Source organism: Ruditapes philippinarum, unplaced genomic scaffold (assembly GCF_026571515.1).
Source record: "Ruditapes philippinarum isolate M1 unplaced genomic scaffold, ASM2657151v2 ctg5247_1_1_1_1, whole genome shotgun sequence".
NCBI classification, from domain to species: Eukaryota; Metazoa; Mollusca; class Bivalvia; order Venerida; family Veneridae; genus Ruditapes; species Ruditapes philippinarum.
In genome coordinates, this window is record NW_026867327.1 from 71618 (window position 1) to 87866 (window position 16249).

The 16249-nt window shown below is 34.5% G+C and overlaps 1 protein-coding gene across 1 annotated transcript; it reads left to right on the forward strand.

The window, feature by feature from the left end:
* Positions 1-3797: 3797 nt before the first annotated feature.
* Positions 3798-15885, forward strand: LOC132735737 (NADH dehydrogenase [ubiquinone] 1 alpha subcomplex subunit 10, mitochondrial-like). The gene is made up of 8 exons (XM_060722726.1): positions 3798-4408; positions 6736-6822; positions 8124-8242; positions 9515-9603; positions 10937-10991; positions 12152-12264; positions 13597-13711; positions 15463-15885. The coding sequence occupies exons 1-8, from the start codon at positions 3886-3888 to the stop codon at positions 15616-15618; spliced, it is 1257 nt and encodes a 418-aa protein (XP_060578709.1). The 5' UTR covers positions 3798-3885; the 3' UTR covers positions 15619-15885.
* The last annotated feature ends 364 nt before the right edge of the window (positions 15886-16249 follow it).

Below are 16249 nucleotides of genomic sequence, written 5' to 3' on the forward strand. Positions count from 1 at the left end.
TATCCAGCTAGTTAATGGAACTTCGGTAATTGATCGCTTCCATTTGAATTTATTTTAATTGGTTTTTGGACTAAAGCAATCTACCACATCTTGTATGATATATGGTGGGCTAGCCATATTGTCTTTGTCAAAGAAATGATACTTTGATCTTGATGTTGAATTTCTTTGATTAATATGATATTTGTGCATAATTCTTTAGATCCTCTCGGTTTGTCAATTAAGTTAACAGTCAATTCCGTTTCTCATGTAAGAAAACCATTTATTACATGCTTTTCGGTGGTTTATAGAAATATATCAGTGATTTAAAACTGGTAATTTCACTGTTTGAAACAGTGAAATTACCACTTTGATAATTTCACTGTTTTGAATTTAAGCCCCTTACGTTGTTTCAGTGAAATATCAGCGTGCACATTACTGGGTACCAACTTAATGACGTGACGTCGTAAATGACGTCACGTTGTATTATTATTTGGCGCGCTTTTCATTCAGTATTAGGTTTAATGTCTTTTTAAAACGTTTCTTTGCATATAATAAAAAGAAAATTTGTTTAGTTTAGTGTAAGATCGAAATATATTTCACCTTGTGAACACCAAACGTTCATATTTCACTCGTGGCTGCGCCACTCGTGAAATATACCTTTTGGTGCTCACTCGGTGATATATATTTCGATCTTACACTGAACTAAACAAATATCCTCTATTTCTGTTATAATTAAAGACCAGTTTATTCGGATTTGTCAAACTTCTGTGTATTAGTCAAGTAAATGTCTAAACTATAGAATTTTAAAAACTGAATATGGTTTTGAAAAATACTTTTGAAACATTTTACCATAGCGTTTTTGAAATTTAGATGTATGAACCATAAAATGCCATTTGAAACGGGTAGCTTTTTTGTATTTTGGATAGAAGTCTAAGAGTTTTGATCTATTTTAATAATCAGTTTGTTAATTATTTTTTAATTGTTCCTTTTTGTCACGACCTGAGAAAGACATATTTGGACAATTCTCATTTCCATAAGCCTATCATTCTTAAATGTTTTAAGTTAATGAATACCGAAGGCAAAAATGTTTTCCTCAATCTGGCACTCTTCTGTAAAATTATTTTTGTTCTAAATAATACATTATGATCTTATTTTCTTTTTCTTATATACATATGTTCAAAGCATTGAGCACTATGGTTTCACTTTATGTCACTTTACTTTGTTTTGCGACGTTTTGTAATATTGTTGTTTTCGCAAAATGCCCAGTTGACTCCTGAGGTATCAGTAAAACCTTGAGATTTGGTTCTACTCAGGTATCCACTCATGCCTGATCATGAAATAATACACGGAGCGGCATCTGCAGGTCTTCCTCCACCAATAAAGCTGGAAAGTAGCGATATGACCTTAATATTGTTCATGTTGTTGATGTGACTTAAAATGCAACCCGAAGACTTCTACTGTACGTGTTGGTGCGATGTAACCCAAAACAAAAGATTAAGTCTGTCTTTTTCAAGTTTGTATCGACAAGTCAATGCTCATAAGTGCTTATATAGTAATAGTTATAGTACATGAAACGAGTTAGTTACGAGGATATAACACTGGCTGTGGCGACATCAAGGGATGTTTCTGCTAAAAAATGCTTACAAGGCGAGACAATTTTTTGCAGAAACATCCCGAGATGTCGCCCAGCCAATGTTATATCCTCGTCATATACTATAACTGTTTTATCGCAATGACATAATGTTTCCTTTTTTGTAATAGAAATAAATAAATAAATAAATAAATATAAATAAATAAATAAATCGTTAGCTACATTACAGTTATTTATGATATGGCAATTGTTTCAAGTTGTTTTCGCTGCCGCAAAAAAAATATACAAAAGACATACAATGTTAGAGGCGGATTGTAACTGTTACCAATATTGATTCAAGATTAAAGGGCTTTTTTCAGTGGAAATAATTCATTCAGCGGATGTACCTTTTGATTAAATGAGAGTAAATTTCATTTCATTAATTATCTTTGTTTATATTTTTCATTGTATTTATTTATTTATTTTATTTTATTTTATTGATTCCATTTTTTTTTGCTACTGTGAATGTTCGTTACCACTGCCCCACTCTGTGAAAAAAACTACATTGATATATACAAGGTGCGAAAAAAAACCTCAACCGCTATAAAGCAGTCGACTGTAATACAGGTAGTGAAGTGTACTGAGTATTATTAATGGGTTAGTAAGAACAAAGGAAAAGTTCCAAACCATGCGATAATGATTAATAACATATAACAGTAACATACATTGAAAGTGTGGTTATTTTAGTATTGTACACACTTACCTGTCGAGAAAATAAACGAAAATGTGTATTCGCGTTTAAAATTAAGAAATAACATCGGCCTGAGAGGTGTATATCGGCTATTTAACACCGGTTTGGAGTTTTGATGCATAGGAATTGACCACGAAGGCCGTAGGCCATGTGGAACGGCACGTGCATGCGCGCGCGAGGCATGGTAGTTGTCGTAGTTGGTACTAATGTGTTCTTTGTAGATGGTCTTTTATGAAAAACATTAAATATTCCAAGAATAAGCTATACAGAACGCCCTTAAACCGGAATCGGAATTATTTTTTCCATGACTTAATTGATTAGTTAAACATCGTTGTTCTAGTTGTTTAATAGATGTTTTAGCTATTGCCATGTTTACAAAATAATAACGTGATTTATGCGAATAAGCTTGTTAATAACGATACGAGTGGCAGCCATACGACACCTTTGTAATATCGGACTCGGGTCCGTTTTTAAACGTATTTAAGTGCATTTTTAGCTGAAAAATTGCAGGTATACATACATTGTGTATTGTATATAAGGTATATGTTTCTTATCATTATTGTAATTATGCGATATCCCATTCCACAATAGCATTTTCAAAAATAAGTTAAAAATACACAAAACGTTTACCAATTAGGGTAAGGCTAATTGAAACAAAATCAAATATGAGGTAGTTTCATTTTGCAGTGTTTATTCTGGGACATAAGATAATTATCTTATCTTATGTCCCAGGTTTATTTTAAGAGTAACCATGTTAACCCGCTCTGTTCGACAGCTAGTACTGCTATTCCCGTTAATAAATTGCAACAAAGTTTTGTTTTACATATAAGCAATATATGAAATAAGCTGCACCTTTGGTTACTTATATTGGTTAAAAATTCTATAAAGAAAATTCATCCATCCATATAGACGACAACGATACTAGGAACGAACCTCTTGCTAATGTATTACCCACTGTCTTCCGTTATTCGGCGAAGGACAGCCAATTTGTATCCAAACTCCTCACAGCGGTTACGTCACGCTTTGCTACTTTAACCACTGCCACCACTGAAATCACGTGATGATAGTTGTATCATGTGACAAAAACATGGCGGCCAGTTTCAGAATGCCAAGGATCCCATATCAAACTGGCAGATTTATAATTACATTCTTACCAGACAAAATAAGTTCAAGACACACAATTTGTTATCACTTTAAAACAAGTGCCGGATCAAATCTTTTTGCGCAATCGTTCAATAACTGTTTATATTCTGCCATTGTTTACTGGTTGTTACTATGCATACGGTGTCACAGTGAAAATATTTTCGTTATGTTTACAAAATAATTTTTAAACGTATAATTTTTTACTTTCTTGTACATTAAGCATAACTATTTAACGAAAGAAAACTAAAATGATATTAAGTATTCTATTTTAAAATTAAAAGTGAAAAAAATATATCCGGCTATATTCGACCGAATTTACTTGTGGTGGCAGTGGTTACTGTACAGATCAGGGGAAGTAACCGCTGCGAGGAGTTTGATTTGTATCAAGTTGAAGAAATGTCAATTTTCAGATAGAATAGTGTCCTTAATCAAAATCAACATCATGGCACTTGGTCAAGCAAGGCTTTGTTCTCTTCTAGGAAGAAGTTGGGTATTATGCACACGTCCATCAACCCTTGTCGCCCCTGGAGTAGTTGAAGGACACAAGCAATTGACCACTCAACCAAATTACAAAAAGCCTTTCCCATACCGAAGGAAGAAATTTTCATTTATGAGAAGTCTGATTGAATATACATCTGCAAGAATGAATGAAAATAGCAGAATTATACTGGTTGAGGGTTTGCCGTGTGTAGGTAAATCGGAATTTGCTAAGAAATTGGCTGATAATTTTAAGTTGAAGTATATACCACCCTTCACTGATGACGATGTCTTTGTTATCTGTGGTTTAGATAAAAGAGAGACTGATGGGTTGATGCCTACAGAAAGATTGAAGTGTTATGATATGGATTCTTTCTATGCAGGGCTAGATCCTCAAAAAAAGTTGTTTTACGGAAACACACAGATTAACTATTTCAAACAACGTTGGGAGCAGTACCTTCTTGCATTGAGGCACATTATGAATACAGGTATGTTTACTAGGGGTGTAACAATACAGCAAAAAATGTATTGCAATATATTGCCATTTTGTTAAAGCGTATTGCAATATATTGTAATACGTATTGTTGGGTATATGTTTTGATGTAAAGATGGAGTAACATTATATATAAATACATTTGTATATTATTATTATTATATGTATATATTCTTAGTAGAAACTTAATAAAAATATAAGGACTAAATAGAAAGTAAACTGTCACACAATTGGATAAACAAAACAAGTTGCACGTGACCTTTCACATCTGGGCCGCTTATGTAATTTACACGGCTGCTTATTGACATTTATGTGTACTAGTTGTCAGATATTTTTATCCTTTGTTGGCACAGATAAAATTCGCCTTTTAAAGATTTTATGGGAAATTTGTACGAAATAAGAAGCAATTTATTGAAAATTGTGATTTTTATAAAATACCGGTTTTCCAAATATCGTACTGTGGTACAATTTTTTTTTTTTTCATATTGCAATATATCGGTATACCAGTAAACCATTACACCCTTAATGTTTACTCAAAGAAAAGAACAGTTCATAAGATATGAGTTTATTCAAATATATATTAATTTTGGGCTCTTGAGAAAATATTTTAAAAGGTGTAAATTCACACATAATTGCAGGGCAAGCAAAATCTAAAATAAAACATTTTATTTACATTTTAATTAATGTATGACAAATAATTTCACATTTTGAGCTACTTGCATCAATTGATTAGCATCTAGAAACCTTTAAATTACTTAAACATTATAAAGCAAATGTTTGCCCTTTCTAAAGAATGAAAAAGAAAATTTGTTTTTGAGGCATAATGTGCCTTTAAAGTTTCTTGTAGTTATATTTTTATTTACTAGCAGTATCCTAAAGTTTTCGTTTACAGTATACTGGTGCCTCGTATTTTCATGGTACCCATAATGCCAAGGTAATACTTAGGCATTATCAGTTTCAAATGTCTCCTAGACTTCATGCACTTGCCAGAAGTTTTTATATTGTATTTTTTTCGTGATGTTACAAATATGACTGAGAAAACTTATTATTTTATTCAGATTAAGAGCAAAGAAAATTATTTCACCATTTTACTTTTAGTTTTCATACCTTTTAAGACAACTGTCTTTGTTAAACAACCATTGAGATATTGTATAAATGCCATAGAGAAAATCCGCACTTTCAGACGGGGCTAGGTATAGATGTACTAAAAAAATAAAGATTACTGTTGGTTTTGCTTTTGAAACAGTAAAAATGTAATTGCCTTTGAAATATGAGAACACAACTTCAGACTTCCCGAAAGTTGAAAAAAACTGTCAGACATTCGGTCTGACAAACCATGAAAATCTGTCGGACCGAAACGAAATCTGTCGGACTAAATAAAATTGATCAAAATCAAAGAATGACTTGTGTTTGTATTTCTAAGACACTTTTTGTTTTTATTTTTTTTCGCAGTAAAAATCGGCACATTCCTTACAGCGCATTTTCATCTCCTCCCTATCATACATAAACGATTCACTATCTTGCTTCTATTATTCATTAAATTTTGTCTCAGGTCTATTCTTTTTATCCTTTTACTGCTGTTTTGCCTGTTCCTCTGACGTAGATTTTTTATTTTTCCGAGGTTTGGCACCTTTAGCGACGCCATTTTGTATACACATGGGATTTAGCTCAATACAGAATTGGAGCAGTATCTCTAGACGCTTGCAGAAATCATGATCACAAAATAGACAAATATCGTTTTTTTCGCCAAATTTTACATTTTTCCTTGATTATCGTACTTGATTCGGTGTGAAAAGATGAATTAGACCTGTTAAAGTTCATTCCGTTGGGTAAAAAGACAATATTTTAGCATTTTATCATTCAAGCGCCTTGTCCGGTATATACCGGAAACCGGTATTTAGTGTGGTGCTCCAATCCTTTTTTTAGTCACAGCCGTATACATGCGGCTTGGATAAAAGCCGGACAGTCGGACCGATCCGGAATAAAAACTCGTCGGACCTGATCAAAATTTATCGGACATGTCCGTCGGACCGACGTATTTCGGGAAGTCTGAACTTACACTCACTTTGCAGCAGATGGTGTTAATTGTCATATTGTGTACATAATTGTTTACATGCAAACATTTAATGGATTAAACTATGATGTAATTGACATGTCTTTCTTACAATATTCAACGTATTTTCCAGAATTTCATTCTTCTAACTTTTGTTGTCTGTGTTAAACAGTTAAGTACCATGGAAATATGAGGCACCCGTATACTCTATATCCTGGCAGTATCTTTTGTTATGTCCTTGTATTATTCATTTGTCAAACACATTTCAGGCCAGGGTGTTGTATTAGAGAACAGTGTATACAGTGATATGGTTTATGCATTGAATATGGCTGACCATGGATATTTTACGAAAAAAGGTTCGTTTAAAGTCTTCTTTATTTCAGACTTAGTAAAAGTTAGTGTAAAGTACTCGTAGTCTTGCATTTGCAGCATATTCAAATGTTTTGTATTTAAACGATGAAGAAAACAATATGACATGATGTTTCTTGTGGTACATCACAGTTTCTTTTTATCACATAAACTACGGCACATGAGTGTAATATAGCTATTTATAAGAACAAAATTACGCAAGTGAAATAACACTTTGATGTGACGTCATTTGCATATAATAGACAAACATAGTGTTATAGCGTGCTTATGTCAGCATTACACTATAGGTACGTCAATTAAAGATGGCTCTTTTAAACTGTAAACCATTGCTAATTAGAATATGTGGTAAATAGAATATTATACTTGTTTAGATTTGGTAACAAAATTTATTGAACTCCTTGAAAAAAACAATACTTAGCCTGTCAGAGGCTGTATATTGATATGATTTTATTCAACTTGTTCAATAAATTTAGTATTAAACCTACACTCATTTAGTTACCTCCATGTATATTTATTACACATGTATGTTATATAACATTGTCATGACATATTTTTGCTTATAAATTTCATGATAAAAACTATGTACAAAAGTTCATACAGAACATCAAAAAAGTTTTTCAATAATTTCGGTGCTTTAGTCAGACAGTGGTCTGGATAGAACAGAATCTCACTTTCATTTCATATGATGTATTACATATATTTTTAGACAACCTGTTTTGAATTTTAGGCATTCATTTTTATATGCCCGTTTCACACATTTATTATTTTATTAAATTATCAAAAGAATACAGATCTATAGGCCTTTTTTCCATGTTAAATATTATCAATTTGACTGATACAGTTATCAGCTTTACTTTATTGTAATATGAAAATGATTCATGTTGTCAAATGACACAAGAAAAAAACTGATTTGACTCCTGAAAATTTAGCCCAAACTGAAAGTCTGAACCTACTGAGAGCTCTAACCATTATGAGAAGTAGTGTTGCACACATGAAGCAGATCTCATCATGACTAGAATTAATTGAATGTATATGAGCTGCGTCACAACAAAACCAATATAATGGGTTTGCGACCAGCATGGATCCAGACCAGCCTGCGCATCCGCGCAGTCTGATCAGGATCCATGCTGTTCTCTATCAGTTTCTCTACTTGTTATACAGTTTGTAAGCGAACAGCATGGATCATGATCAGACTGCGCGGATGCGCAGGCTGGTCTGGATCCATGCTGGTCGCAAACACATTATGCTTGTTTTGTCGTGACGTGGCTCATATGTTTGTGTTATTCAGGTCTACGTTGGTACATGGAGCATAGGGAGAATAGTTTGTATTTGTTTTGGAAACCACATCTGATTATACACCTTGATGCCCCGTCATCGTACATTGAGAAGAAAATGAAGGAAAAATATGTAAGATTATTTGTTCTGAGAAAGATCAAGAAACAGTATTGATATGTCTGACTGGAAAACAAAGTTAATTGTGTCTATTTATGAACATTGTCTTGATTGAAACAATACATGTATGTGAATAGTTAATTATGATTTTAAGCAAAGTCTTTGCTTAGAATTTCAGATAAGGCATATTGTATAGAAATGGAATGATCGTCTTGTGAAGAAATGGTTTGCTGTGTTGGGCATCAGTGGCTGAATGGTTAAGGTCATTGACTTTAAACCACTGGTCCCTCACTGCTGTGGGTTTGAATCCTACAAATTGAAATGGTTCTACTCAGATGCCCGTTCCCTTCAAAAATAAATCACAGAGGGGGGAGGTCTTCTTCCACCAGTAAAGCTGGAAAATTGCCATATGACCTAAACTGTGTTGGTGCCACGTAAAACCCAAACAAAATAAAAAATGATCTCTGTGTATACATGTAGGTTGACCAAGACTATTAAATGCATGTTAATACAAACCACTTGCCCCTCAACATTTTGAATTCAAGTCCTGACTGAAATATTTTAGATTTTTTATGTGAGGCTGCTGTCTAGCTAGGGAATGTTTCTATAGAGGTGTCTAAGTGACTTAAGTACTACTTAAGTTACAGCTGAGTACCACCTAAGAACTTATTGAATACTTAGTGCACAGAGGGGCATCTGAGGCCTGCAGCATCAGTAAAGTTTAAAAGCTACATGTATTTGACCTTTTCAGTGGAAGTGTGACATAATGCCTAAACAAAACAAATATTTATATAAAAAGTGTACATTTTTAAGCAAAAGAAAATAAAGGGAAATAAATATTGGATGTTTGTCGGTATAATTCAAAGGGTATATGTATGAAGCTATATTGCTACATAATACATATATTCAGAACGCATCAAAATGATCAATTGCTGTTTTTTCTCTTCTTTTTCCATGGTACGAACAAACATGTTATAAAAATATGTAACATTAATAGTTACAACTTGGTTATTGTATAGATAATAAAGCAATGCTTTGATCAGATTGTGAAGGCTAGTGCACCTTGACGCTATAATCATAATGTGAATTTTTATCCTTGGATTAGATGGGAGAAGCCAACATTTGCTGTGTTCTGGAAACACCTATTGAGACTGGTCCTAGTTATTTAAATACAAGTCAACCAGTTATTGCACTAAGGTGACAATCTTTTCATTTGTGTATTGAACAACTGATATTTAACCAATTGGATCACATCTATACTCTCATTTTCTCATCTTAACATTTCAGCCCAAGTTGCAAAATAGCCCAGTATTGAATGAGGCATATTTGGATGGCTGGAGGAAAAAGTATAATGAAGTCTACCTACCTGAAATGAGGTGAATTCTTAAAGGCCCGTGAAGCCTTAAAATAATGTTATTTTTTATTACTTAAAACCTATTTATCACATACACTTGTGCTGCTTTTGCGACTCTGTAAAAGTGGTGTTACAACTTACACAGCCCTGCATATATTTTGATGTGGCTTCATTTGTATTACACAAAGATAGCTTAAAGGGCATTAAATGTTAGCGTAATTCTATAGGCGTATCAATGGAAAATCGGTTCTTTTTTACTTCAAACGTTCTATATTTGGTGTGTGATAAATAGAATATCAAATTCTTGTAAGTTCATTACTGAATTTATTGAACTCGTTTAATAAAATAATATTAAGCTCACCAGAGGCGTGCATAATATAATTTTTTTCAACTCATTCAATAAATTCAGTATTACACTTACACTCATTCAATATTCTCTATTTATTTTTGGTGTTTTCAAAAGGTTGTTTATTTTCTATATAGCTGGAACCACATTTTGATTCTTTTGAATTTTTACATTCATTTAGTGCTGTGATAATTATTTAGTATGTTTTTTATATTGAAGACAAAGTACCACTTTGTTGATATTTTGCTAATTTTATGACAATTTATGTCACATCCAGCCCTACTTTCTTCAGGTGAAAATCATCTTAGAGAATGTCAATGACATGTCCCTGACAGAATTTGAACCTCTGAGGGTAGCGATCATTAGATTACTACTATACTAGTCCGATGCTTTAACCACTTGGCTCTGCCACCACTTTTGCAATTTAAACCTATACAATACAGGAACAGACAGTGATTACCGTTTGCCAAATTTAATAAAGCCATGCAGTCTGACAAAAATGACCCAACATAAGTACATTTCGCATAGAGCCTGGTCAGACTGCAGTATGGTAGTGATGTTGGTAGTTTTCACTCCAGACCATGGCAGTTAGCCACATTGAATTTCCCGGAGCACAGTTCAGCCACTGCATTGTTCCTTGGCAGGCTGTCAAGCAGTTTACCAGTACTAGTTGCCTTCACTTTAGCAAGGAAATAATAACTTCTGTACATGCAAGAGCAGAGGTACAGTGGGAATGACCGTAGAGAGTTTCGTGATCAATCACAACGAAAGTGACCAGCGCTGTCCGGGTGGTGCCCGGTTCAAACCCCAACGCTCTACTTATTGAGGTAACCGCATGGCAGTATTGCAGCCTGGCTAACTCTATTCTGTGGGTAGCTCAATTTTTCATATTTTGATAGAGAAATTCTATAAACATTGAATGGACTTTTCAGAATTCAAAGTTAGGCAAACCCATTACTAAATATCATTAGATCAGTCAGATTTTGAAATTTATCATTTATTATTGCAGACAACATTGTGACACCCTGTACTATGACATCAGAGAAATGGAGGATCTCGACCTGGTAATAAAAATCTTTCTTTGTAAAAAAAATTATAATTGAGCCACGCCATAACAAAACCAACATAATGGGTTTGCGACCAGCAAGGATCCAGACCAGCCTGCGCATCCGCGCAGTCTGATCAGGATCCATACTGTTCGCTATCAGTTCTCTACTTGTTATAGGGTTTGTAAGCGAACAGCATGGATCCTGATCAGACTGCGCGGATGCGCAGGCTGTTCTGGATCCGTGCTGGTCACAGACCCTTAAGTTGGTTTTGTCATGGCGCGGCTCATATGCCAATTTGAGGTATCACAGAATAGTTAGAATATATTTTGCTGTGTATATTGTAAATGCACAGTGCAGTGTTTCATAGAAAGTCCTTAAGTCCTAGGACATAAAGTCAACTTTAGGACTAACTTAAGACCGTTTCAATCAACATTTTTATCTTCAGTCAAATACTGTATATTAAAAATCATTTCATTCTCCTGAGAAAGTTAAGAAATAGAATGACAGACCTGCTTATTCCCAATTTGTATATGCCCATCAGCATGTTATTTATAAAGTAAAAGAGTCATAGCATTTGAGTCATAGGTTTGGACAACATTTTCTTTGAAACACAAAATTGACCCAGTTTTGGGCTTAAGACTGATTTCAGACATAGGACTTTCTATGAAATTAGGGGTGTGGGGGGCATGCAAAATCTTGACAATAAAACTTGTAGTTAAAAAGTTAGAAAGGTTGCTGCTCCAAGTAACTGATCTTAGGCAGTTGACGGCCTCTTTTGATTTGAGGACTTAAGGGTCAAGGTCACACTGAGGTGGTGTACCAAAAACTGTTTCCTAGCAACATTGCATACAACATCCCACATGCTGACGAGGGGGTCATGCATGATTTACAAACATCTTTTGTTTTTGCCTGTAATGCTTGGATGGTAACGGGAGATCTTCCTCCACCAGTAAGGCTAAAAAAGTTCCCTTATCATTATGACCTTTTTACTACCATTGTGTTACAGAAACCAAATTTATGAAAATATAAATGATTAGTAAGGCTGTGCTACTGTTCAAATAGAACTGTCTAAATATATGAAGTTGTGATAAAAAAAAAATAAGATATTGTATTGTTAAATGTAAGTTAAGAACAATGAATGCTATTTACAAAAGACATTCATTTTATTTCTGCAGTTGTTTATGGATCTGGAAGGCATGGATTTGATATCGGCCAGGTTTGGTGAATCAACAAAATTTGCCGACTGGCATAAGCAGAAGGAAGAACAGTGGAGCATGTATAGATTAACGTAAGTATTACGAAAGTTAAACCATGGCTTGCTGCAGGGATGCCAATTTCGTGGTTGCCAGGACTATTTTTGTGAATCTCTATCACTGAGTTTGTTTCTGTGTATTGTCTGATTGTAAATATTTAGACTGTACCGCTTTTCATTATGTTCAGTTATTGTCCCTATTATAGTAAACTAGTGAATGATAGCGAGTGATTTTGTTCCTACCATTACTTTGTTCTATACAATGTTGCATTGTATTTTAATGCATGCATTCTTGTTGAAAATTCTTTTTATGCCACCGCAGCATCTGCGATGCGGTGGCATATAGCGATTCACCTGTGTGTGTGTTTGTTTGTGTGTGTGTGTGTGTGTTATATAGATTATATAGTGAACTTAAAAAATCTTCTTGTGAAAAACCACAAGTCCAATTTCAACCAAACTTGGCAGGATTGATCCTTGGGTGAAGGCCTTCCAAAGTTGTTCAAAGAATTTCATTCCATGCAGAATTCTGGTTGCCATGGCAACCAAAAGGAATTATAAGAATAAATTTAAAAAATCTTCTTGTAAAGTACCAAAAGGCCTAGAGCTTAGATATTTTGCATAAGGCATTGTCTGGTAGACCTCTACCAAGATTGTTCAAATTATAGCCCTGGGGTCCAAATCGGCCCCGCCCCGGGGGTCATTGATTTTCACTATATGTACATATAGTAAAAACTTAAAATACCTTCTTGTCTGAAGGTACAAGGCTTAGAGGTTTGATATTTGGTATGTGTTATTATCTATAGGTACTCTACCAAAGTTGTTCAAATTTTGCCTCTAGTGTCAAAATTAGCCCTGCCCTGGGGGGGTCATAGGTTTTCCTCATATGTATATAGTAAAAACTTAAAATCATCTTCTCTAAATTGACAAAGGCTAGAGGTTAGATATTTTGCATGAAACATTGTGTAGTGAACCTCTAGCAAGATTGAACAAATTATAGCCCTGGGGTCAAAATTGTCTGAAGGTACAAGGCTTAGAGCTTTGATATTTGGTATATGATATCATCTATAGGTACTCTACCAAAGTTGTTCAAATTTTGCCTCTAGTGTCAAAACTAGCCCTGCCCCGGAGTCATAGGTTTTCTTTACATGTATATAGTAAAAACTTTAAAAAATCACCTTCTCGAATTGACAAAGGCTAGAGGTGAGACATTTTGCAGTAAACATTGTGTAGTGAAACTTTAGGAAGATTATTCAAATTAAAGCCCTTGGGTCAAAACAAAAAAAAATTGTTCCTACATTACTATTTTAGTGTTGTATTTATGCGGTGGCGTAGCATTTTTTACAAATGCAATCTTGTTTGTTATTACAGTTTGGAAAGTGAACATTACATCCAACACATAGACGACTGGCATGGCCCATGGGAGTGTCCAGAATTGGCAATGGATGGAGAGGAACTTACTTACTTGGAGTACTTATTTCAATTTGTAAGTACTAATTTAATCCCAAAACAGTTAGCAAGGTTTCTCTGTGAATTTGATCTAGAGGACATTGAGTCAATTGTCTTTGACTGCTGATTACATACGTAATCATGTGGGATAAGTTATCACTTGTGGAAAAATTGCTGTTGTTTTTTAGCTCGACCTTATTTTTGTTGAAAAAAAACAAAACAATAATAGAGGTATTGTTATGCCCCACTTCAATGAACTGGGGGTATATTGCTTTGCATTTGTCTGTCATTGGTCTGTTGGTAGACAAGATGGTTCCGATCAATAACTAAAAAACGCTTTGGACTAGGAACTTCAAACTTGGTATGGGGATTGTTCATGACCAGAAGATGACCTCTATTGTTTTTGGGTACTTTCGGTCAAGGTCAAATTGACCTTGAATGTCAAAATGGTTTCCAATTAACAATCTACAACTTATGGGACTTTGATCTTCAACTTCAGGTTCATTGGTCTTGGCCTGTAGATAACCCCTATTGATTTTGGGGTCAAAGGTGAAGGTCATATTGACCTTGTTGGTAAAAAAAGTTCTGATCAATAACTTGACAACCCATGGGCCCTTGGCCCTCAAACTGCATAGGTGCATTGGTCTTGGCCAGTAGATGATCCCTATTGATGTTGGGGGCAAAGGGCAAGGCCATATTGACCTTGTAGGTAAATAAATCAGCTATAAATGATTTCTGATCAATATCTCAACAACTCCTAGGCCCTTCACCATGAAACTTCACAGGTGCATTTGTCTTGATCAGGAGATAACCCCTATTGTTTTAAGGGTCAAAGATCAAAGACACATTGACCTTGTAGCTAAAAACGGTTTCCTACTTATAACTCTCAACAACTCAAGTTGCCATGGTTGATATTTTTTATTAAACTAAAAATGCTTTTGGTACACATTACAAAGTCAAATGTAATATAACAAATTGGCTGTCATTAAGGAGGCATACATGATTCATTAAATTTATGTAAGATTTGTGATAACTTTGTCATAAAATTGCTGCACACAACCTTTTCAGTCACAATGCCACAGTGACTAGTCATGACCAGTAGATAACACCTATTGATGTTTTGGTCAGTAGGTCACAATAACCTGGCCACATGACTAATTGGCTGCCGATAAGGGGCATACATGTTTTACAAATATATCTTGTAATGTTACATTCATGTGGGCATTGACTTCTGAAAACTTTAACCTTGATCATAACTTTTTAAGTTCTTGGTGTAAGCATTATTATACTCAATGAAACACCCTTATGACAACTCTTGAATTGTCGAGCGTTGCTGTCCTCCGACAGCTCTTGTTTATTCTGCAAACGATTGCTGTACAATACATCATAAGAAAGTGTGTCAATAATAAAGACAAAATAAAGAACATATCTTGAATAATCTGGTTTAAAACTTACATTTATATATTAAGTTCTACCTGCATCAAGCTGTACTACTCGCTACATGTTAACTACATGTGATAACAGTGATGTTTATATCTTTGTCAAGTGAAACATAACAACTATTAGCTCCAGTTATCTCATGGAAACTTCAAATTTTACTTCTATGCATGCATGTATTTAACTGTAAACAGATATGTTGATGTTTTAAGATCGGTTTTGTGTAGGAGAGTAGCTTTAAAGGTGAAACGCACATTAAAACGCACATTATGTGAAATTGTTAGCGAAATCAAGAATCGGATCCATGCTTTTAATATAATCTTACATCTTGTCTTTCTTTCGTTATTTTAGATTCCTCAGTACTCATATGATCCCAACTATTGGTATGACAAAGACGGAAATTTTATCCCCAGAGAGTTACTGAAGGAGGTATCGCCTGTGACCCTGGCAAGTGAAGATCCGACCTGTAACCAAGGAGTACCGCCTACCCCAAAGGTCACCTCGTAATACTGTACTGTTGGTAGACATTTAAATTTTCAAATGTGTCGCATGAAAAGAATCCACGGAATTACAGTGATGTTAAGACTTAACAAGATTTGAAAAAAAAATTAAAAAATGTTGTTTTTCTTTTTTTAAGTTATTGAAATGAATGCATGGCGTTAAAGTGATTTGAGAATATGAAAGCTGTACATCATAGAGGACACTGATGTTATATCATATGTTAGATTTGATCCTATTTTTGGGTTTGATCAATAAAGTTAAATTGAAATATTTTGTTTACCATGTGTTCTTAGCTTTAGACTTTGTGAAAAATATTGGAACTGATTATCTTGCCTCCAATGTGAGACCATCCAGTTAGCTCAATAGGTAGAGCAATGGACTGTGAATCGGGTGATCCCGGTTAGATTCTGGGACAGTGCAGGTCACTTTTGTTGTAATTGGTCATGAAATCTTTTCTATGGTCATTTGCAATGTACCTCTGCTCTGGCATGTACAGAAGTTTCAGTTCCTTGGGAAAGTGAAGGCAACTAGTACTTGTTTAACTGCGCTAGAGCCTGCCCAGGGACAATGCGGTTGCTTAACTGTGCTCTGGTTAATTCAACGTGGCTTACTGCAGATAGCTAGAGTGAAAACTACC